At 37.1% G+C, this 25,032-nt stretch overlaps 1 protein-coding gene across 4 annotated transcripts in view; it reads left to right on the top strand.

The window, feature by feature from the left end:
- Window positions 1–25,032, top strand: part of MGAT5 (alpha-1,6-mannosylglycoprotein 6-beta-N-acetylglucosaminyltransferase) — a 111,062-nt gene that overhangs the window by 61,238 nt on the left and 24,792 nt on the right. For all 4 annotated transcript variants that reach the window (XM_021548729.3, XM_021548731.3, XM_021548730.3 and 1 more), the window contains exons 6-11: window positions 6,046–6,117; window positions 7,185–7,346; window positions 8,231–8,400; window positions 9,269–9,403; window positions 15,064–15,197; window positions 19,093–19,226. In XM_021548729.3, the coding sequence (XP_021404404.1) occupies window positions 6,046–6,117; window positions 7,185–7,346; window positions 8,231–8,400; window positions 9,269–9,403; window positions 15,064–15,197; window positions 19,093–19,226 (807 nt within the window). The remainder of the gene's footprint in view (window positions 1–6,045; window positions 6,118–7,184; window positions 7,347–8,230; window positions 8,401–9,268; window positions 9,404–15,063; window positions 15,198–19,092; window positions 19,227–25,032) is intronic.

The raw sequence follows: 25,032 nt of genomic DNA, 5'->3' as shown, positions 1-25,032 counted from the left end.
GCGAATGCAAGCATGAAATGAAATTCTAATAACACTACAATGATGTGGATTTATGAGGTGCGTTGGCTGCTAGGGATAACTGGGAAATGCTGTTGCAAAGTAATTTGTCAATGTGGACAGTGATGAAGAGTTGACAGTTTATAGCGTGGTTGTACAGCTGAATGATAAATGTGCCTACAGAGCTCTCAAGTCAGAACTGCTGATTTAAAATATTAAAATGCATTAGGGTAATGGAAAGGATATTACTGTTAAGATTTTTCATTTTTATTTCAAGGTTAGACTATTGGAGTGAGATGGTTGTGTTATGTGCATGTTTCAAAAGGCAATGTATGCATCAAATTATGTACAACATCAGTTTGGAAAAACAATGTGCATGAAATTATGCATATATCTACTTTTACTGTTGCAGTTCAGTTAGGGTGTTCCATTATGCCCATCCAGTACTCTTTATAATGTAATTTTAAACTTGTAAACAAAGGAGCCCGAAATGTTTAATTTTGGTGTGCAATATGGGTCAGAACCACAGAGACAGAAAGTAATTTGTCCACAGTTTATGTAAAGGTTTAGAAACAAAAGGTTGGCATAAGCCCAGCCTTTGGGTATCAGACGTGTGCCCTGTTATGTTTTCCCCATGAGTGTCTGCAAACAGAAACAATGCTGACAAAATCCAGGCTGCCCCAGGTGTTCCCTCCTGAAGAGCTTGCTCAAGTGCAGGTACCAGCAGTTCTGCCTTGCTTTGGGTGGCAGGAACACCTGCAGGAACACAGCTCTTCTCCAGTGCTCTGTGTCTTGGCTGCTTGAGCAGAATGGGAGGCAAGTGTGGCAGCCCAAGGAAAGCAAGAAGCAACCCAGCATGTCCAGGCTTCTGCATTTTGTTTAATGCTGACCTCTGTGCAAACTTGCAAGTGAAACAGAGAATTTTTGCACTTCTTTCTCACTGTTCTGCTTCAGGTGCTGGATCTTCTCCGGGGTGTGATAAGCAGCTGTGTGATCATAGACTCATGGAATGGTTTGGGTTGGAAGGGGCTTCAAAGCTCATCTTGTTCACACCCGTGCCATGAGCAGGACACCTTCCACTGTCCCAGGCTGCTCCAAGCCCTGTCCAGCCTGGCACTGGACACTTCCAGGGATGGGGCAGCCACAGCTTCTGTGGGCAGCCTCTGCTTCACCACCCTCTGGTCCTCAGAACACAAATTGTGCTGGAGTCTTTTAAGAGTGGGTGAGATAGAAATGGCCTGAATAGCAAAACCAGGCTTAAATTCTCTTGAATACAGAGCCAGACGGGAATTAGAAATAGCAAACATTAAAAAGTAAGTTAAACTTGCTTCTTTTTAACTGTGATGCCCAAAGAGAAGAGTTACTTACTTTTAAACTTAGCATTCAGTTATGGAAAAAGCAGTTGTTTAACACTGTAATAGCATTGGCACAGTTATCATTTTCAGGGATTGCATTGCCTCTGGGCAGAAATGGGAAAAATTAATTTCTAGGCAGTATAAAAATATATTTCACTGCAAAATGTCAGTTTGCAGCTGAAGAATGACACTTTTAAAAATATCTTCTAGAAAATGAGTTTTTCACACTATTTCCAAGCTTTAAAAAGAAAAAAAGTGGAGAAAATGGAGGGAACTTATAGATATTTTTTTTCTTTCTTTCTTTTTTTAGCTACATACATGTTTCTCTGGGAGGGCTGCTTTCCACAGGAGTGGGACTGGTGGTCAGCTGGTAGCTGTGGTGCAAGTTACCCCCTCCCATTACACTGGTGCTTACCTGCTGGAGCTGGGCAGGTCTCTCTAAAATCCCAGGTTTTGGATCTCCAGCTCACCTTTCAGGTGGACATGTAATTTTTGGTACCCATCTTGGAATCCAGCACTTCAAAGATTTAAAACTGGTTTGAATTCCAGTCTGTGAGACTCCTGTAGCTTTTGCATATGAGCTAATACACTGTTGGAGAGAATTCTCATTTTCAGTTCTTCAGACTTGATGGAAACACAAGGCACAGTTTGGTAGTGGGAGTATTTTTCTTCATATTCTTACTTCTGCTTTCGGGGTTAAAGCAGTAAAATACAAACCAAAGGTGATTTTGAACATGGATTTGGTTCCAGGGTGCAAGCTGTAGTCTGAGGCACAGTTTAGTGAAAATTCCTGGGTATCATAATTATAGAGATTCCTTTAATCCTTGTGGTTTTTCTAAATTACTGCAATTTGCTTATGTCCATGGGGAAGTCCCCTTTCCACAATTTCTGCTGCTAATCCTGGACATTGAGTTGATGATTTGCATTTCTTCAGTGTAATGTAACATCAAACCAGCTTCTTTCAATTCTGTGCAAATAATCAGAATTTTCACAAAACCAGTGTTGTTGTGTGAAATGTAAATCACCAAAAGTTCAGACATATTTAGTCATCTTACATATGTCCCTAAGAAAGTGAAATGCTAATGATAGTCAGCACTTTATCCCTGAATTACCTGTTGGTGGATTGGCCTGATTTTGGGTGATTTGGGCTGTTGTTTTTTCTTCTTCTGTCACCTTAAACTGGGATTAGTCTTTTAATGACTTGTTGGAAAAGACATAAATGCCAGTATATGAGAGGAATCAAATACAGTGCCCATTGCTGAAGGCAGACAAGAGGCTGTTTGTTGATTGATGTGTGAAATGTTGTGTTGCAATGTCACTGGGGCTGTGGGTACCTAACACCCAACATTTGAGACTGCCTTTGAAAGAACCACATCCAAAGCTGCCTGCATCCTACTCCATTTCACTAACCAGACAGGCACTCATCTTGCACATCACAGGTTCTGAAACCTCTTCAAAGGGATTCTGTCACTGAGGAAAATGCTAAACAAAAAACAGGAGTTGAACAAGTCACCTTCCCAATGGGAGCTGTCCTTTCACATCAAATTCTCAAAGGGATTTGTGACATTACAAGTTCACTACCTGCATTCATACTGCCTAAGAAATTTAAAGATGCACTTTCTTTCACCACATATTGCAGTGGATTTATTTGTGTATTCTTCTCTCTTGGACTGACTTAAGACACTTAAGAGCAGCACTGTAACATGGATCGAAGTACACTGAGCAGTGTGTTTACCTGGTGTGCAAAGAAAGTTGTTTTAGCTTCTCTGTGGATGGGCTCCACCTGCCCTTTGGCAGAATCCAAAATGAAGATTATCCCAAGTGCTCGGAGCGCAGCCTTCAGCTCCAGCTTTATTCAACTCCCACTGTGACTCTTTGAAAGCATAAAGGTCTTTCTGAAATTTTGGATGTGGAGAGCTGCAGGCAGAGTATACTTTGATTCAATTTTGAAGATGCTCAGACTACTCCAGTGCTACAGATGTTTGTCACGTTCTTAAAACTCTCCTTGAAGTATTTGCTCTGTAATAGAGTCGAGTGCTGCAATCTTGCCTTGCATTCACTTTCAGTGTGTGTGAGGAAGAGTCACTGGAACAGACACCTGCAAAGCTTCTATAAAGCAAGTACTCTTCAAGTTTATTAGGTTTGTTTGGGGTTTTTTTTTCATCCTAAACCTAGCCTAACACCTCAGAGCAGTTCAGAATACCATCTTTTCTCTAGTATCGGAAATGATGTAGCACTTAAATTTTGAACTTTTAACTGCGTGCAACTTAACCTTAAGGAGCTGGCTACTTACACTCCAGGCAGTGCTGTGACTAATGGGATTCCAAACCAAGCAGGGAACACTTGGCTTCTCAGGTAGACACGGTTTCCTGAGCAAGATCAAAGATTATCTAATGCCCTTGATTTGCATTGAATTCAGCACCAGGAACAGGAGGCACAGCTGGTCTTAGTCAAAAATATGACAGTACAAAGATAAATATAGTGTGTTCTGAATAATAGCTTAACATTTATATCACTCATCCAAAAAATGGTCTGTCTTCAAATCTGCACTTGCTGCTTCCCAAAAGTCATCTTTACCTGCTGATCTGTCTGGTATCACATCCTTCCTGTTAAATCATCTACATGACAGTACAACAGTAGGTTGCTATGGAGGGAGTAAATTTGAGAAAGAACTGATGGTAGCTCAGTGAGAGGAAGGCAGTGCTGGAAATGGGCAAGAGGAGCCCTGGTTCCTTCTTCAGGGGCAATTTTAGTGTTTGATCTTAAATGATCAAATGAACAAATTAAAGAGCAGAATCCAAATGAACATCACTGCCTTCCTTCACCTTGCTCAAAATTAGGGCTTGTTGTATTGCCTAAACAGCTGCAAAGTTGAAGTATATTTCTGATGGAGTTTTCATCTAGATTTACTTTAATGATATCATAATCCTTTCTGCCATCATTGCTGAAGATCAATAAGGGAAAATATAATATCAATAAGAGAGTCAGACCAACTGCAGACACTGATATTACTTTGAATCTATTCCTTAAGTGTTTATTTGTGATGAGAATTATTATAATTTATTTTAGACTAGAGGGAATATTTCTAAAAGCACAAAAGAAATGTATTTGTTTTTCAGGCAGTGAGGCATGCAGAGAACTGTCCTTGGCAGCCCTGAAAAATCTGCAGTTCCTTTAGGATGCCTTGTGGTGCAGTGTGAAATACATAAAGTCAGAAAAGGAGCACATACAGTAGTCCTTGAAATGTCTTATCTTAATTTAGATCAGTTCTAATGCTAGGAATAATGCAAAATTTGTACTATTAAAACAAAGGAAAACAGAGAGTTTGTGACTGTGCATGATTTATAATGTGGAGCTTGCAACTCTTTTCTGCCACAACTTTATAGTTGTAAAAGTTAGGATTGATAATTGCACTTTCTGGTGTGGTTCCAGAGTTGCAGACCACTGAAGAATCAGATATTTTCAAAGGAGGTTGATAAGTCACTGCTTTCAAATGTTATATTAAACACATTGAGTAGGCTAAGTCATAGCATTCCAAATGCTTTTTTATAATTTGTCTGAGGAACCCAAGATTGATACATTTCTTCCTTTTAATGAGGTGAGGATGGCTATTCATTTATTTTCATGTGATTGGCTCTCTAGGCAATCATATGGTGTGATCTTAAGCCTTTAATCTGTAATGCTCCAGCCTTCTGCAGCATGATTAAGCTAAAATTGTGTTTTGACAGGTCTGTGATTGGAGAAACCATAAAACCAACTCTGACTTTCAATTCTCTGAGAGTTGTGAACTTAATCAGTAGTGATGGGGTGTCTTAGCCAGCTGATAAATTTTTGCATTTCCCCCTTTTCACAATGCAGTCATCTTTCAGTTTTCATGAGTTTGCCTCCAACACTGAGATTCTTTCTTCCCCAGAGCAAGTGGTCTAATTTCTTAAGGTATATAAATAATAAGGATTCTACACAACAGGCAGGATTCCTGGGGGCAGCTCAGGAGCTCTCAGTGACTTGCATCCATTTGCTATTTCTTCACTGACTGCTCCCTGTTGTACTTCTTTATTTTCTAGTGGACAATAATAGAAGTATTTCATTTGCATTGATCGTGTTTCTCTGAGAATCACAGCTGTTGATGCTTGTGAATATTGTTACTTCTGTTATGATTACCTTATTTACAGCCTTCAAACATGGTGGCTTTGATTCTATAATGATTCTTACTTTTTGGTCTGCATTGCTGCAAGGCAGAACTTTGATCCTTTGATTTAGCAAGCATTGTCTTTTTATAAAGATATTCTAGGGAGATGAAAATGTTCCAAAATACATATTTTTGTAAGGTATAGAAGCATAAAAATCTTATTGAAAACATTTTAGAACTGCTCAGAGAAATTGTATTTTGAGCATTTAGCAGTTGACCTCTGCCTTGATCTTCTGTTTTCATTATCTTGAATGAATATCTAAATGTGACTTCTGGTGGCAAATTTGCTGGGTTAAAAGAGCATTGAATTGCAGAAAGCAATCTTAAGCCTTTTCTGCAAAAACAGCAGTTTTATCTTGAAATTATCACCTTATTATCAGCTGATTACTTATTTAAGTCATCAGGTTAACTATAAAGGTGTAATATAAAGGCAGTGAGTGAGGGCTTTGGTCAAGCAGCTAAAAATAAAGTAACATTATTTATTTTTATGTGATTGTTTTATAGGTTGAAAATTGGTGTCCTCGTTTACCTTGGAGAGCAAAAAATCCCTATGAAGAAACTGATCAAAAAACAGTGGTAAGAACAACCATGTCCTTATAAGGGCAAACAGGAGCAATAATTCAGTAATTGTGATTCATGCAAAATATCCTGTGCCACATAAATGCTAAAAATATTATTTACAGTTTTTACTCCTCAATTCTTCAAAGCTGAAAGGAATCCTTCTTGACGTGTGTAGCTCATGTATCCAGTCATTGTATTGTGCTTTTGCTGGCAGATATTAATTAAAAACATTTTTGTGTTTATGAAATACTCTACGCAGATACTGAGAAAAATCACAAATCCACAAACTTCTCACCAGTGTTAAGTATGTGTGAAAATGTCCATTTTTATTGTCCCAAAAATATGGATCTTTTTTACAAAGCTGCATTAATGGGATAGGCTTATATCCATTTCAGGTTTGTAGCAATATTTTGATTACTCCCAGTTTTTTCCCATTAAATACTATAAACACACGGAGTTGTTTCTAAATTGTTACAGCCTAATTATGTAGTAATTAGGTATTTTAAGATAATTTAAGATAATTACTGGGCTGCATATGAATACTTATTACATAATAGAGGTATAGGCTGCCTCATTTTTTAAAACTAATTTATCTTAGAATAGTCTATCTTTAAAACAAGTATTTCCTTTAAAATTTATACCCTAGTAATGTTTCCTCCTTTCTGTTGTAATTGGAGACTTCCTTGTGTTTGGAAGATTCATGATACACATAAATCTTGAGCCCACTATTCTGTATTATGATTTAAACATACCTATACCTCATTTTGAAGCACACAAGCAATACCAGGTCTTATATTACAGAAATAAATGTATTGTGAAACATTGCAAACTTATTCTGGGCTACCAAGTACTACTAATAAAAATAACAGTAATTTATGTAGCTTAGAAATGTCTGTTTAAGTATATGTTTAACACTTGAACTAAAATTTTAACGTGCTGGGAGTGTAACTTTTTTTTTATTTCTATTCCTTTTTTTTCAAAGAGGAATATAAAGAGCTCACATTTGAACAGTTTTATAACTTCTGGAAAGTATGCTGAAGAATAACTAATGTTTGGGGTGTTTCTTAATGTTTTGCTTGAAGGCTGAAATCCGTATCAACTTTGATAATCTGTACAAAATGATGTCAAGACACGAGGAATTCAGGTGGATGATGTTGCGCATCAGACGAATGGCTGATACCTGGATTGAGGCCATTAAATCACTTGCAGAAAAACAAAATTTGGAGAAAAGAAAACGAAAAAAGGTAAATGAGAACACCTTTATTCATGTCACTTGCTGTTACCTGGGTTCTTTCAAGCTTCTTGTTCCAGGTGTAGCTTCAGAGTGGGAAAAGAAAATATAAAAGGCTCATGTTTATACTCTTTTCAAGAAGTATTTTGCTGTTTGAAATTCTGTTGCAATGGGTGTTTGCTTTACAGATAGTTTTACGTGTTTTGCATGAGTCACTCTTGGAGTAAGTTTTCTGACTTCTACAGTTTTGGATAAAATAGAGACTGTGTAGACTAAATACAGAGTATATTCTAAAGGGAGAATCTGTGAATTTACTGCAAGCTGATGATACTGGAGTGTTTTATGTAGTCATGGGAAACAACAACTGTACATCTTTGTTGTCCAAAATTGAGACTCTAAATGGTGTATCTTGGGTTTGGATTTGAGTAGACTTAAAGTTGACCAAAACTTTGGATTGGATCAGTTTAGACCTCTTGTAATCAGTCCAATTTTAAAGCCATGAGATACTTAAAGTGAAAAGGTGTAGTTCATTTGATAGAATTTTAATTTTTTTTAATTACCTTAACTGGTTAAGATAAAGCCAAAAGTTGCAAACACCATACAGGTTTGCTTTTTTGCCTTGTTATCTCTGGAGCCAGTTCTGAGTGACAGCAGCCCTGTGTATATCCATATTTCTACCTTCTCTTAAGCCTGCCTGGCTCAGCTCTTTGCTGGAGGTTCTCAGTCCTTGCATTCATTACAAAATGAATTTATTTGGGTGGAAGTATTGGCTTGTTTGCTTTGATTTTTTTTTTTTCCTTGGCCATAGTTGGAATTTAATAGAAAGAAAAACTGCTGTAATGTATAACAGTTGCATGTTTAATGTTGATAACTCAAATGTATGACTTTCCTTTCCAGATCCTTGTTCATCTGGGGCTTTTGACAAAAGAATCAGGATTCAAGATTGCAGAAAATGCGTTTAGTGGTGGCCCTCTTGGTGAATTAGTCCAGTGGAGTGATTTAATTACATCTCTCTACTTACTGGGCCATGACATCAGGATTTCAGCTTCACTGGCAGAGCTCAAGGAGTAAGGAGATTACTTTCACTTTTGAAACTAGAATTAGAGGAAAAGAATTGTAAACTCTTGAAGCTTCTATTAACAGTATATAATTTCTTGAAGCATAAAATGAAAGTGATAATTCACTAAACAGAGGATAAGATTATTTTCATGAGCTAAGTATATGTGCCATGGAAAGGATAATGTGTTTTCATTATTGCTTCAGGCTCCTGGGACTTCATAAATGAATGTTGTAAAATTCTAGCTAAGCAGCTTAGTCTTTAACATTCCAGGTGCTTTAACCAGCTGCAATGGGAAATGTTACAGACTAGCCTAATTCTGTGTCCTCTGCTTCAGTTTCTGCTGTTCTTCACTCAGTATCTTATTCTAAGATAAAGGTTTAAGTTCTTTAAACATGTTACTTTTGATGTAGTTAATTGCTTGTGTTAGGTCAAATTGCTCCTTACTCTTCCTTGTCTTGCTTTGCCAACATAAAACATCTGTTTGAAGCTTGAGCACATGTGCTTTTTCTGCAGCTTTCTTTTTTAAATTACATGACAGCATTGTTTTATAGAGAGTTCTTATACTATAAAGCTGTCAATAGAAGGCAGAAATTATTTTGAATAACTGCAAAGTACGCTATTTTTAAGCATTTCAAATATATCATTCTTTTGCTTAAACTAGACAAGATTTTTAGTGAAAATTAGTTGAGCATTTAGTGAAAATAAATGTTGAGCATCTCTAGCATTTCAGTGTTCTTACATGGTTCATGTTTTCAAAACAGTAAAAGAGTAAAACCTTTTTAGAAAGAGGAATTATTGGAATAAGTAGTATTACAGCATCAATTCAAGGTATTTGGAAAGTAATGTTTTTTCATGTTGCTTCTTTCTCTGTTCAGGATTATGAAGAAAGTTGTAGGTAACAGATCTGGCTGCCCGACCCAGGGGGATAAAATTGTAGAACTCATTTATATTGATATTGTGGGACTGACTCAGTTTAAGAAAACCCTTGGTCCATCATGGGTTCATTACCAGTAAGTATAACACTCACTTGCCCTCTAAACTGCTTTGTTAAGGAGCTTTTGTTGAATGACACATGTCATAATACTGAAATAAGTCCATTTACGTGAATTTATTTAGAAGTGAAAATGCACTTTTCTGTTGTCTTTAGCTTTTAGGATTAAAGGGCCTAATACTTGTTCTTTGCATGCCCTCATTATCGTCCCCAGGAAGCTTGAGGTTCTTGGAATCAAATATTTTTAATCTTAAAAATCTTAATTATCCTCCTGATAAATCATTGTCTCTGCCCCTCTTTCCCTCCTTTCTTTACATGCACTTCTCCCTCCCCATTTTTTCTGTAAATTAGTAGGTGAGCTGAGAGATTACTACATTTTGTTGTTTAGTTGGAATACCAGAGGCATGTTTTGCTTGTTGGTGTTTGTAACAACACTGGATCAATGATTGTGCAGATTTATCTGTTCTAATTGTATTGCCCAACAACTGCAGTGCAATTTTCTGTTCCATTTCTTAAGATATTGGGCAGAGAGTTCAGGGGCAGGTCTGAAGAATAAACTGCAGGTATTGTTGCTTTTGTAATCTATAAACATCTTTCCATTGGCAATGTAAGATGAGGGTGCACTCAAAAATTACTTTGCACCTTTCTTCACCTCTATAGTTCTAAAACCTCTTTTCTTTTTGTCAATAGCTTTAAACCATTAAGCTTCCTGTGCATTGTACAAATACACATCAGCATGAAAGAACCCCATATCTAAATTACTGATGTTGAATTTTCTATAGATGTTCAAATTAGCTGTGTTCCATAAGCCACGAAGTCCAGTAAATCCTACTTGAGGGAAGGTATTGGAAGGTGTTCATGGCAGAGAAAGTGTTTTCTTTCAGCCTCAGGATTTTCTAGAGCATTGGATCTTTCTAGTGTAATTTTAAATGAGAGTACTGTGATCAACATTGCAGATTAGATTACTCTTAATCTCTTTTTTGAAGCAGGGGGGTAAATGGATATTCTAGTTTTTAGGAGCCTGCTAATAAAGATAATCCCATTTTCCACCGAGCAGCAGTTGCTTGTCTGTCTGCCAGATGTAATTGTCACTAGGAGATCACATGCAGCACTGTGGTCAGGATATGAAACCTTCTTATAAATTTTAAATGTTTCTTCCTGTCTGCTTGCAATTACCTGTCTGGTATATCCTGTAACAGAGCTATGGAAATACATAGTGAGATTATAGATTAGCTATGCAATTTTTCTTACTTCATAGACTCATTACGTCTTCAATTATCAATCTGGTTTTCATTGATTACTATTTTGTGGTAATGAATGGTGTTTTCTTGTTTAGGAGAGCAGAATTACATTTAACTCCAAGTACCTTAGGTACTGTAGAATGTTTTGAGACTTTGGGGGAGAAAAAATATCCTAACGTGTGTCTTCTACAACACTGCATTTCATGGACTGGAAGGGAATCTCATCCAGTCCATAACCCGACAGAAAAATAGATGAGGATGCATTTGTACTTCATGGGAGATTTTTGCCTCATCTTTCACTGAAGACTGAAAAAGATGCCCCAGCATGTTGCTTTGTATAGTTAAGCTGTTCATTAAAGTGTTTTTCTTGGCCTGGTTTCTTGCTAACTGCCCATTACTGGTAATTCTAATAAGGTTCTGGAGAATAAATTACTTCTCTGCCAGCCTTTCTACTGCTTTTCCTTCCATTTGCTTTTTTAAAATACATACATTTAGGGGGTTTGAATCATTACTTACAATTCATCTTTTGTACACCTTTTATGAAACTTGTTGCATTTATTGTGAATCTCTCTAATTATGTGATGCTTTTTCTCAAGTTCAGTGTACAAAAGAAGATCCAGAATCTAGCAGAGACTACAGAATTGATTAAAGCAGGGGAATTAATTTGTAGCTGCGTGCATGCTGTCTCCTATTTCAGGTTCCTCTTCCAATCATTGTTTTTTCTCCCAGCATCATGAGTTATCTTATAAATTTTATCATTAGAATGTTTTGAGGTTAAAACCACAAAATGCCTTAAAAGAGCATAGGCATCCATTTCTTTTAATTCCAGTAAAGTAAACATTTTCATAAATAAAGCTGCTTTTTAGCCCTTGTTCTTTACAAACTTTGATTTCTTTCTCAGTTATACGTTATGCCAGTAGGAATAATTGTCTCAAAAAAAAAAAAAAAGTTTTTCAGTGGATGTGCGCAGGTCAGCTCAGTCTGGTTAATACAGACCAGACTCAGAAAGAAATGAATTAAAATGTTTTTATTCAATTCAGATCAGAATAGAGTGGCAGAATAAGCCTCTCCCTTCAGAACAGTCTCTTGTTAAAAGTGCTTTATATAATCTTTCTGGGTGAACTTGAGCCCTGAGGAAATTTTTGGTAGTTGCAAATCAGGTTTCTGGAACTGCAAGCTCGAAAGAATGACCCTGCTGCTTTGGGAGTGAGTATTTCTGAAAGACTCCTCTGCACAGCTGAGAGCACCAGTGACTTCTGGTAGAATGTGCTTTATCTGTGGGCTAATTGGTGCTGCAAATAGCAGGAGCACAGCAGAACACATCTCATTTTGGAGTGCACCTTATTTCCGAGGATGGATGTGCTGGGTTTTTCAGTTCTGAGGTGTGGATGTTTGACTGCAGCTTGTGTGCAATGAATCAACATACAAATTAATAGTTTAATATACTTTGAGGAGTGTAATATTTCTTAGCACCCTCATCCTCCATGCAGCACATAAAAATCTGGTATTTTTTCATTTTTCCATAGTCTCTCTAGCAATGACTCATTCCCATATGCCAACAATCCAGCTGGCTTTTTTTTTTCTTGAAATAAATTAACGTGACAGCTATCCTGAGAAATGAGCAACATTCCTGCTTTGTACGTGTTCTCTAGAACACATCTTTTTTAGGAGGGTTATTTTCTGTCCTGAGATTTCAAATGCAAATACTGAGTGGCCTGATGAAGTGGGAGAAGGATACAAAAAAAATGTGTATAAATATAAATACTTCCACTGGGTCAGCTCTGTTAAGATTGTGCTTCTGCCCAATACTCAAGGGGAAGGAAAAGCTCCCTTTAAATAATCCTGGGTTACTTTTGTCTGATTTTTTTTTTATAAACCCTAAAATTGTCACTTCTAATGTGCTAGACAAAAAAGACTAATATGGATGTTTCTAAAGCAATTTACTACCTACCAATCCTCTTTTTAATTAGGCAGAGAATAGACTTATTCTGACACCAATTTCAGGGCACGCTGCAATTCTCTGCAGCTTCACTGCTAAAGCTAAGGTGACATTTTAGGAAGGAAGAGTGGGAAAACTGAAATTAAAGGTATACCATATTCGCATTTTAATTTAAAATATATCCCTCAATTATTTTAAAAAATGCTGTTTTATCATTTTCAAAATTAATTATTTCACTTTAGAAAGGCTAATGCATTGTATGCAAAAATAATTTAAAAATGAAAGGCATCTAAATTATCAAGTGAAACAAATGGAGACTGTAGTAGTAGAGTAGACAATCAAGGCATTCCTACATATATTAAAATATCAGTTCAGCATAACTGGTATTAATTACATTCATTTCTAAATTTTAAATCTTTACCAGCTCCTTTCTTCTGCATTTCAGGGATTAGTTTCACCACTTGAAGCTTTGATCTCTCATACCATTCCTGCACAGACTTGCACTTTTCTTCTGTCATCTTTTTTTTCTTTGTTTATACCAAATAATAGAAATATTGTTTTCGCTTTCCTGCTTTCTGTTGCATCACATTGCCTGTCTTGATTCAGAGACCCTGCATGTATTGGACATGGTTCCTCATATCCCTGTGAACCATTAGTGCTTTTTATCTTACATCTGACTTCAGGAAAAAAAGAGGCAACAAAGCAGTGTGGTGGTCCTTACATAAATCTCTTGACAAACTCCAGTAATGTTGCAGTTTTTCAGTAGCTTTCTCCTATTTTTCATTCTCCTCTACTCAAGTACCTGGCCAAAAGCTGTATGTTTGAGAGGAATTTTGTTTTAAGACCTGCCAAGAAATAAGAGGGCTTTTATTACTGAATGATTCATCAGTGCAGAACTTGTTTTGGTCCTGCTGGAGTATTTTGTGTGATGCAGAGATAATTGCCACTGTTGTAAAATATTTTCATTGAGAACAGTTGACAGAAAACACTGCACAGAAAGTGATCTGTCAGCTTTGTTGTTTGGTGAATCATAATATGTTGTATATTTTGACTTTCTTTTGTTTCAAATATCTCTCTGAAGGTTTAAAAAAAACACATCATTTTTCTCAATTTGTATTTTGAAATACAAAGGTAGCATTTCATAGAAGAGTTTAAAAGTTGCTGGGTTTTTTTTCCTATTTCTCACATTATTAAATACTTTAGAGAAAGGAGCAACATACAAGTAACATGTAAATTTATTTTGGGGACTAAAGTATTTTGGTTTTTAAGTTGACAAATGGTTGGAGATAAGTTATTTCACATTGTGAAAGCTAAATTCTTTCACATTTGAACACCAAAATCAGGTGTTTTAGTGAACAGAATGTGCATATGGGCTTGGAGCATGGGAAATGTTGAAGACTGGGAAAAATAGCCACTTTTAATTGTAAGTTTTGCAGCTGCCTCCCTTCTCTGCCACCCATGTGGTTGTGTCCCTTCCTTAGCACACACAAGCCCAATGATACAATGTGTACTGATAAGAGTTTGTGTTTGTAACACAATTGCACATGGTATTTAATTCCTGTGTAAGTCTTTTCTGCAGTTTTCTGTTTGTAGAGGGCTGAAGAATGGTAGAGTCAGCAGCTCTGGAGCTCTGTCATGCACTACAGTGGCAGTGGTCAGTATGACCAAGTCATATCAAACATTTGGCAGGCAGCATTTTGGAAACATAACTTCTAGAATCTCCATCCTATAACATGTACTGTCTTCTTCATATTGACACTTTTTCTGGCCCTTTCTTTTTCAAGAAATTAATAGGATTTTAAATAAAGGGTGAGTGTGATTCTCTCTTCCCAGGCCCTTTGTAATCCAGTGCCAGGATTTCTCTCTGTTGTGTTTTGGGTGATGCAGGTAATTGACTTTTATCTTGTTCCTTCAAAAGTCTGTGACAAAATGTTTCATAAACAAATAAATGAGCTGACTGCAAGAACTCAGCATATTAAACCATCTTCAGTGCTTTTACAGCAGGTCTAAAAGTCAGAACCTGGAGACCAAACACAATTGTCCTCTTCTGCTCTGATCTTCTTGGCATATGGCCCCTGGTTACTGCATTTGCATTGTGCTAATGGTTGAAAACTTCAGAAAACACATGGAAAATCCTCTCTTCTTCTGCCTAAATTCTACTCCAGAGCCCTAGGAAATGCAGGTGGCCACTGTGGCATTCCCATAAGCTCTACATGGATTTTAAAGCATAGCTTCATTCTGTAAGGACAAAATAAGCTCCAGGGTTGTTATTTGAATATCAGATATATCCTTGAATTTACTCTTCATAACATCTTTGTGAATGTAATATGAAAATAAATGTTTGAAATTAAAATGTACCTTCAGTTTATATGTTCTCCACAGCTTCAAAGACAAAACACATTTTAATTATCACGACTATGTGTGTGTATATATATATATGCATATTCTTATGTAGACATATGTAGGTGTACCTACAGGAAATTTGTTTTTCTTTTTCAGGTGTATGCTAAGAGTTCTGGACTCCTTTGGGACTGAGCCAGAGTTTAACCATGCCCATTATGCCCAGTCTAAAGGCCACAAGACACCATGGGGAAAGTGGAACCTCAATCCACAGCAGTTTTATACAATGTTCCGTGAGTACTTCTGTGCTTGTAAATAATTTAGAGCTTTAAAAAGGAATGCTGTCATTGAGAAGATTTTCTTTCATTATGAAAGACAAATTCACAGTTTAATAAAATGCAACTGCTAAATGGGAAGAATTGTGCCAGTGTCTGTAGACTGCAAAAGCTCTGTTGTGCTTCCACTTAGCAATAAGAAAATAAAAATATTGAGTTAATATAAGTAATGGTAGGGAACATAATTTATGCACTGAGTATCTGTGGAAAATGGTGTTTGGCTTTTCCCTCAAGTATCAGTAACAAACAAAAGTTTTTGTTACTTTTGCTTTCTCTAATATTATTATGAAGCAATAGATCTTTGAGGAGCTTGCTAGGTTACATTTTCATAAACTGCAGTCCTGCATTTCATCATGTTGAACTGAAGTTTGGAACTATGTTAGCTAGTGAGTGGCATTTCTGCTTTTGTTTCTCAACAGCTCAGCAGCAGCATCCCTTCACTGTTTCTTTGTGTTCAGAATTTAAAAATGGCCTCTCAGCAAAAAATCTTTTGTAGCTACCTTTTTATGGCTTTGTAAAAAATTTTACCTAGCTTGTTTTCATATTGTGAGTATTTACCCTCAGGTAAACTGACATTTATTTGCCAGCAGTGTACAAAGCTATTGTGAAATAAGTCATATATTTCAGCACTGCTGTAGATCTTTCAAGCATCAATAAATATCTTTCGAAGTGACCCTAGCCAAACCTATAAAATATATGAGACACCAAAAAAGGTAGAAATCCTCTATAAATTTGGTCAGATTAAATGATTACTGTGACCTGGTCTATACCTAATCTTTGGCTTTATGGCAGTGGATTCCAGAATTGAGCCTCTTGGCTGCTGTAGCAGTAATTCAGGTGTGTTACCTCTGACAGGAGCAGGGTCACTGCTGCAGGGCAAGGGAGGCTCAGGCAGTGCCTTCTGCTGGGTGCAGAGGCTGCTCAGCCCAAACCTGTAAGGAAACATTTCAAGGTGAGCAGCCCACCTCCAGAGTTTGGTGCTGGTCCCTGTCTGATATAAAGACCAGAGCTCTGTTCTCTCTCACCAGCTTTCATCATCAACCTTTGAAACTTTCCTGCTTTTCACAGCAGAATTACACATGCTGCTGTCAGGTTGACATGCTTTTGATTTCAGTTGCCCTGTAAAATTCTTGAGAGAGGCATATTTTGTCTGTCAACATTTGCTGTGCAAGTTTTTCCAGAGAAATATAAGTGAAGGTTGTTCAAGAGATAAAAGGCTGCATTCACAGTTGTTGGGAAGCAAGTAACAAAACATGTGGTGGTGAAATGTGACTTGAAAGTGGTTGCAGAGTTTGTGTCTGGATATTAGTAAGCAGAGCTTGTTTTATATCCACATTTGCTAATATTTATTGCCTTATGTCCTAAATGGAAAAGAGACTCCTTTGTTTAAATTGTCCAGCTGTTGGGAAATTCAGATGTGAGGTCCTGTTCAAGATAGCACCAAGGGGATGATGCACTCAGTGAAAGCAGCTGGATGAACACTGGTGGTACAGCTGTGTGCTGTGTGTGCACTGCTCAGTCCCACTCCATGAAATGCAGAAAAAAGTAAATCTTCTCTCTAGAGATCTCTGTTGTGGCAGTACAGACTGCCACTGGTGCAGTCTCTTGTGCAGAGAAAATTGCTTCATAATGAATTTTCCAAAGAGTATGACTGTATTGGAATTTTAATAAATAACCATTTCAAATTTTTACTGCTGGAAATGACTGTGGGTTTTCCTCTGCAGGAAAAGGGGTAAATACATTGCATGCAAACTAATTCTGAAGCAGGAGTGATTTCAGTGCTGTGGATTATTCAAGGATTTTTCTTTTTTTTTCTTCTTTTTTTTTTTTTTGTACTAGGTGCAGAAGAGTCAACATGTTTTGTGATATTTAAAGTTTATATTTGTTGTTTTGTTCTCTGCTGCAGAGATAGCACCATCTTTATGGGGTTGTGATTAAAAGTGCACATTATGCATCAGTAAAGATTTTATGGCAGATTGGAACCCTGGACAGCTTCCCAAGATCCCCAGACTCTATTATGTTTTGAGAACTCTGATTATAAGGGCAGAAAATTATCCTGAGCAACAAGCAAGCCATATTCAAACTTGTGGCATATTACCAAGTGCTTGACTGTTCTCTGAGTTTCCCAGAAGCGTGAGAGCTTTTCTGCCTTTTAATGTTTTCCATGTTTTTAATTCAAATACCTTCATGCAAAATAACAGCACTGGTACTTGTGAAAGTGCGTGATCTTGCTTAAAAATCCATCTGAGTGCTGCTTCCTGTCCGTGATGCTTGAGGCACTGAATTCCACCAGTTCTAAGTGCTAACTTTAACAAAGGTTTATTTTTCTTTTGATTGTGTACTGCCTTGCCTCTCCTTTGAATGCAGTCTCTCATCCAAAAATATGAAAGGATGGAAAAAATGCCCCTTTTCAGACATATTTGAAATGTGCTGTTTGCTGTGTAAAATTCTAAGAAGTCCTTGGGTCTAAGTGGGTGCCTGGCTGTTGCTGAGGCATTTTTTGTGAAAAAGAGTAATTGTCATTTGAAAGACTAAATGTAATGGCAGAGGGACGTGTACACTGTGCATGGTTTCTCTGCTCTCCTGCATTATCTACTTGGCTGATTTTTCAGGAACAAAAATGCAAATCCTCATAACTGCAATAGAATTTTTTTCCTTAATAACTCTAGTAGAGGTTTAGCATTGCACATATCAAAAATGCCTGGGGTGTTGTCTTTGGATTTAGGAGTTTCTTGTTTTGTTTTGTGTTCTTAAGCTTTTCAAAATGTGATTAATTGTCAGCTTGTCTGCCAGAATTTAACAGGAGGCCTAGAGAGGAGATCCTGCTGTTTATTGCAGGATCTTTGTTTTTCTATATGCACTTGTGAGGCTGTGGCACTTTTAGAGACAAACCCCCCCCCCCATGTGTTGGAATAGTTTTTATATAGTAGGGATGGATTTCTACCTGAAGCATTGAGAGCTGGAGTCCATCACTGGAATTAAACACCCAGTCTACAAAAAAAACCACAATCCAAAACAGCAAAAACCCTTACTTTTAATAAGCCTAAATATCTGTGTCTTTATGGGGGGAGAACACTGACTGGCACTGCTGGAAAAAAGACCAACAGGGGCTAAAATTAATATAAAAAACTGTGAATAAATTGCATATCCTTTGCACACAGTTCATTTTTGGTTGGTTTTTTTTTTTTCTTTTTCCTGGATTAGATTGAAAAGTTTTGCTGTCTTTAGTTGCCACATTTAAATATTTTATGATCACTGTGTCTGGGTGAATTAGGCAATGCAATTTGTATTCTGATTTGCATAGTGTGACTTGATAGGCCATTAATTAGCTTGGGTACATAATACACAGAGTTGGGTGGTTGCTGTTGGTAATTCCAGTGTAGGAGGTGAACCCAAGAAATTTGCTAAAATTTATTTATGCCATTGAGCAACATCCATTTTTGCTTGCATCTTTGCTAGCAAGCATAAATTCAGGGGGTTTTCAAACTGATGGTATTTTATCTTTGAGATTTGTCAAGCTGAATTTCTTCTGTTTCTTGTATCTCTTAAAATAAAGCTTAGCACACAGACAAAAAAGATCATTACCATTGGACTCAGTCCAGCTGCAGAGTTTTTAATATCAGAAACAAGATAGAAAATAGCTGCTTACTCCAGTAGGCGTATGAAGCAGGACTTAAAATTAATAAAAACTATTTTGGATAATAAAGCAAGCAAATGTGTCTTTCTGTACTAAGAAGGAGGAGGTGATCAGTTGCATAATATGTTCCTTATAGCTTCTCTTCTGACAACATTCACTCTAATGTAGCATTAGGCAATATTGTCAAAGGTTCTGAATCTGCTCTGTTTCTTACAGCTCACACTCCAGACAACAGCTTCCTTGGATTTGTGGTAGAGCAGCATCTGAATTCCAGTGACATTAAACACATTAATGACATCAAAAGGCAGAATCAATCTCTCGTTTATGGCAAAGTAGATAATTTCTGGAAGGTGAGTTTTTTATACTCATATACTTGAGTAAATTTATGTTGATCGATAAAATAAAGCATCATTTGAAATTTGAAAGTTTCCCATCTGTCTAAACCCATTAAATTCTATTTCTGGAAACAAATGCATATGAATAATTAAACTGAACATTTTGAAGTCTTTCTGTTAGAGAAACTTCTGTCTAGATTGATATGGGTCCTTTGCTATTTCTGTACACCTTTCTGGTAGACTAAAAAATATAGTTTTAATGTCACAATAATTTTAGAAAATGCAAAAGGCTGGTAAACATAATGTAGAATTTAAGGTGTGAACTATCATTAATCATAAGCAAACCTGTCTTTCAATTGCTTCTGTTCTTATAGCTACAACAAAAAATGGGCTGCATTTTGAGATGGAAAGGCTGTATCACTAAAGGCTCTAAAAGTGTGCAGTCTCATTTTATCTCCCTGTAATAATATCGGAGTTTTGTTTATTTAATATTACCATTATTGTATTTTCTCTCATCTGCAGATGAGGACAGCAGAATAACAAAACCAATGGTGATGTTTTCACTAAATTAAAGTATATTGTGTTTTAAAGTCATAATGGTCCTCTTTCTTTCAGCCATTATCCTTTTCTGTGGCTCCTTCTTCCAGGCTGGCACACCTGGGAAAAGTGCACCTCATGCACTTTTCAAAGAGATTACTAGTAGCTGGATTTCTTCCAAGTTACCTCCACCTCTGTGTGCCCAAATATTCTGTATGCCCCTAACCTCCTTATCATGGACTGATTAAGACAAAAACTTGCCTTTTTGGGAAAAAACACCCAGTCTTGATTTTTAAACAGCACACAATGGGAAAGCTCACTGTTTCCTCAGGTGAAGTCCTCCAATAATTGCCTTTTCTTTTAAGACTTTATTTCTGATACAGATTTCCATATGGTTGTTTCTAGTCTTAATAGCAGCTATAAACTTTCTCAACATGTCTGATGATGTTTCTGTTCTGTTGCCCTGTAGGAATATATAGGTTGAGGTCAAAGTAACCCACAGTCGTCTCCTGAAAATCCTATATATGCTGAGCCCCTGAGAGCTTTGTGCTTTCTAATCCTTAAGAGTTTTCACATGTCTGTTTTCTCTGAACCTTCTCAAGATTATTCACATTCCTCTTGAAAAGTGAGTGTTTGCAAAGGGCATGTGGGTCATACCAGCATCAAATCAAAAAGGAAATACTGTCTCATTTTTAGACAGGTCCCCTTTTCACCATTAGGAACTCTCAGCCAAGACCTTTGTATCATTTCTTAAAGTGCTGCTTTTCAAGTCACTGCTGCATTTTATCAGTATTTCCTATCTTGTTTTTTCCAAGATGTTTGATTTGGTATCTGGCCATATTAAAATGTGTACTGTGTGCTGGTAACATCGAGCAGATTAAAGCTGTAACTTGCAGATTGTAACTGCAGTCATGCCCATATGCACTCATATATAAAGTGCAAATCACTGCAGATAGACTTTGAATCAGTTACAGTGTGGGATTTCTTATCTGGGGTGATAAAATCCAATTCTTGTGATCAAGAGAAAGCGTGAACTAATCTTGTGTCTGTGTAATTTGCTTATTTCACGTTTCTTTCATTTTCCCTGTTCAGTGCTCTTTTCATCTGCCACCACGGCTTGTATGGAACCAGACTAATCTATTTATCCTGCTCCTGTTCTTTCTACTGAATATGGCCAATTAATGAGAAGTGTAATCTGCACAGAGTACATGTGGCAGTGCTGGGGCTGATCAGTCATTAGAGGAGCACAATGGGGAGGGGAGAGTGTTCCTGTCCCCAGACTTTGGTGCTTTTGGGAATCAATTGTTTATTTTAAACCAAGCAAATTATTTAAATAAACAAAAAATTGTTTATTTTAAACGGAGTGGGGCTGAGGTGTGCACAGGACCTCTTCACCCTGGGGCTGGATAAAACACCATGGCTTTATAGCCATGGATATGGGTTTTTCTGTGTGCCTGAGCCCAGTGACATCCATCCCATCCCATCCCATCCCATCCCATCCCATCCCATCCCATCCCATCCCATCCCATCCCATCCCATCCCATCCCACCCCACCCCACCCCACCCCACAGTGGCCAGGTCTGGGTGCATCTCCTGAGCTCAGGAGGGATGTGTGGTGCTGTGGTGCAGAGTGTAAGACAAATCTGCTTTGTTTCACTCTGATAACTAAATCCACCCTAGGTGGGTTGAGGATAACAAATAGAAGGCTCTAAAGAATTTTTAGAGCCACATTTCTAAAGGTTATCTTTAGAGGTAAGCTATGAAGGGCAGCATTTACCAAGTTTTGGGAAAGTGTTTGTTGGCATAAGAGGTTTGGGGTTTTGTTTAGGATTTTTGGCAGTACTAGGGAGTAAAGAGAGTTCTATCTATGCCAAAGTGGGGGGTAAAAAGGAATTGATAAAATGTATGTGAAACCCATAATGCTCTCTTATTATCAAAATTTGCTTTAATTACAGACCATTTCAATTAAAAGAGAATGTTTGAAGCCTTTCATGTTGCCTTAGCTCCAGTTTCTAAGTCTTTTCTTTGTTCTTCTTCCTGCAAATTACTGTTATACTCTCCCACTAATTTGATCCTTAATCCTAGAGAAAGTAAAATTTATTTTCCAGTACTTACTATTTCTTTCTCTCTTTTTTTTTTTTTTTTTTTTTTTTTTTTTTTTTTTTTATTGCTGTGAGAAAAGTCAGAAGGTTGCTTGTATCTGAAAATAGGCATCAATGCATAACATATGATGACTGCTTTAATTTTTTATTGTAGTCTAATGGAGCAAATATTGAAAATATATGTATATTTAGAGGCAAAATAATGTGTGAGTTTCTTACTAATGCCACTTGAGAAGCTGGGCATTCTCCTTAAATATCTACTGCCTGCATAGCAACTTTTGAAGAGCTGCACTGGAAATGGTTACCTTCAGCTTGTTCTCCATGGGAAAGCACATCACTGAGGCTGTTCACACTAATGTTCCTTTATAGCTCCAGGGAACATGTGATGAAATGTAATTTCCCCATCATACACCCTCTTGCATGGAGTGGGAGGAAAGTCCCTTCCTTCTGGTCTGTTTTTGTACTTCACATTTAAGATAGTGCTTTGGATAAATATTTTATTTCAACTTCTAAACTAAAAGAAAAATAAGTAAAAGGACAGAAGTTCCCTCTCACCTTTTCTCCCACGTGGTCACTGCACTCACAAACTTGTCTTGTGGTTGTTCTGTGTTCCTCTCCATGTGCAGCAGCACTGGGGGCTTATCAATTGATCAAAATTGATCACTTGATCAATTTGAGTTCTAGGCTCAAACCCTAGAGCCTGCACTAGGGGCACTGTCCTGCACTATGCCACAAATTTAACAAATTGGAATGAGCCAGACACTTTAGCTCAGCAACATTTCTGAAATTCACCATTTCCTTCTGAGAGCAGTATGGATCATAAACAAGTCAGTCAAAAATGAGTGCAGTAAATAAGCATACAACTTTAAAGGCTTATTTTTAAAGGCTTATTCTTTAACATACATTATGAAAATTAGAGTTTAATTTATTATGAATGAAGAAAAAAAATCTACTTTTTTTTCATGGATATTTGCCTGCCAGTGATCAGCTTCTCACTTTGCAGAACTCTTCAGCAGCAAAATGAATTGCTGAGCTCTCACAGTACAGATTAACAGAATCATCTACTGTTACTTGGTTAGCACAAGACCAACACAACCTTTTCTTCCTCTGGTCCCACTTCCTATTTTCATCTGTACCCCCTTCACTTTTCTCCTTCAGCACTTACAGTGAACAAGGATGTCTCCTTGGCTCTGGAAATATCCATTCAAAGGGCAGGAAATTGCTGATCAGGTGTTGGTGTGCATTGCATGAAAATGAAGTTGTCAAATCTTGGGAAAACCTCTTAGGAAAACTTTTTTCTGTTTAAAAAGCCCCAAACCTTCGTGGATGAAAAAGATGAGGATAGGGAAGTGGATAAGGTTCTTCAAGCTCTGCCAGAAATCCTAAACCTTCACTGAGATGTTTTACACTCATTCTTTGTGCAGCATTTATATATGTGCCAATGTGTGTTTTATTCGTAGATAAATGGTGCCTAAAAAAGATACTATAAATGGACATTCAGGAAGAGCAAGAACATGGCAAAGTTATATAATACTTCCCTTGCAAATTCTCTCTCTTTCCAGCTTTTTTAATTTGGTGTATTTCCTGAATGTGTTTCTCTGTTGATAAACTGTCTATTCACACATTATTGAGATCTCAGTAAGAGGTGATTTCAAAGTGTTGATCATGAACCTGTGCAAACTTGGCTTTGCCTCTGCAGCTTTTTCTGTCATTGAGTCCCTCAAATTTCTGACCTGTTGCAGGGGAAATAGTTAACTTGGGCATTTTCCTAAACCTGTCTCCTATGAGCTTTGTTTGGATTTCTTTGTATAGGACATTTTGAATAGTCAGTCACTGTCCACGTTCTTTATGCCAACTATGGGTTTCTAAACCTCCCTCATATTCTGAGTAGTTGTATTTTTCAAACTTTGTTAAAGCATTTCTTGCAGATTTCTGTGTGTAGCAGTGGAAACTGTCCTGTGTCTTGGATCCTTCTTACCCCTCGCAGAACACTGTCCAATGTTTTCAGCTTCTTTTTGAGAAAATGGACCAGAAATGCAGCAGTGTGTGAGGAGGGACAGAGAGAATGTTTTTTACAGAATAGTTCAATAATACTATCTTTATTTCTGAATTTCTTTCCAAAAAATTCCTGTCATTTACTTGGTTGGTGAGTGGACTGACTGCTACTGAATAATGGACTGATTTTTTTCATGTGGTGTTATAATGCAAAGTGACACTGGTTGGCTCAGGGGTTTCTTTCCACACTTGAAGTGAGGACTGGTTTTCAATATTTCTGTCACTTTACTTAAGTTACCAAACAGGTTTTATTTCTTTGAGAAGTCTATGCAGCAGTAGGGGAAGATGTTGGAAAATACTTTGAACTTCAGCATATAGTTTATTATCCCCATATTCATGGTTAATGCTGAGTTTTGTACCATGCAGTGCTTAGTACAAATGCCAGAGATTAATGAGGTCTTGTGTTAACTCCCTGTGTCTGAGACTTACTAGTCTTTTGCCAGCTAATGCCTCCTTGTTTACTTGAATTAGTGATGAATATGTACTGGCTGCTATCTTAGTTTTGAGAACAAGGATTGTGTGTTTGAGAAAAGAAGGATAAGAGAAGTACATTATGACTTGATGACATATTTGAGATACTCTCAAGGAGAAAAAAATGCAGCAAAAGAGCCAGAACCATATCAGACAAGTCCATAGCAATAATTAGCACATGTGCATGTATTCAGGAAATGTGATGAATATGCATTAATTTCAGGACTATAGCCTGGTCTCTTAAGTTATTGAGTATGCATGCTTTGAGAGAATTCCCCAAGCTTTAAAAACCCAGGTGTTCAATATTATGATTTTTTATCCAACATTTTGAAGTTAGTTTGGGTTTTGTTGCTGTGAATAATGACAGCTTCCTTGTGTCACTTCTCTGTTCTCTTTCACATGATGACTGTTCATTCACAAGAGTGATTCCCAATCTCTCCCCAAGAGATTTAATTCCTTTAAGAACTCCAGAGAATTCCTACAAGCTGATTGGCTTCTTTAGAAAATGCTACCAGTTTGGTGAGAGAGGATTTGCTTGGACAGGAAGAATTGTCATTTTGATGGGTTTATGTGGTTACATAGTTAACTCTTTATTTACATTTCAGATTACTTGGTCAGTGGAGAATTTGTACTTACTAGTCATGAATCACTGAATC

Source organism: Lonchura striata, chromosome 8 (assembly GCF_046129695.1).
Source record: "Lonchura striata isolate bLonStr1 chromosome 8, bLonStr1.mat, whole genome shotgun sequence".
Classification (NCBI taxonomy): Eukaryota; Metazoa; Chordata; class Aves; order Passeriformes; family Estrildidae; genus Lonchura; species Lonchura striata.
The sequence above is the reverse complement of the archived record's forward strand: the minus strand, read 5'-3'. Positions and strand labels throughout refer to the sequence as shown.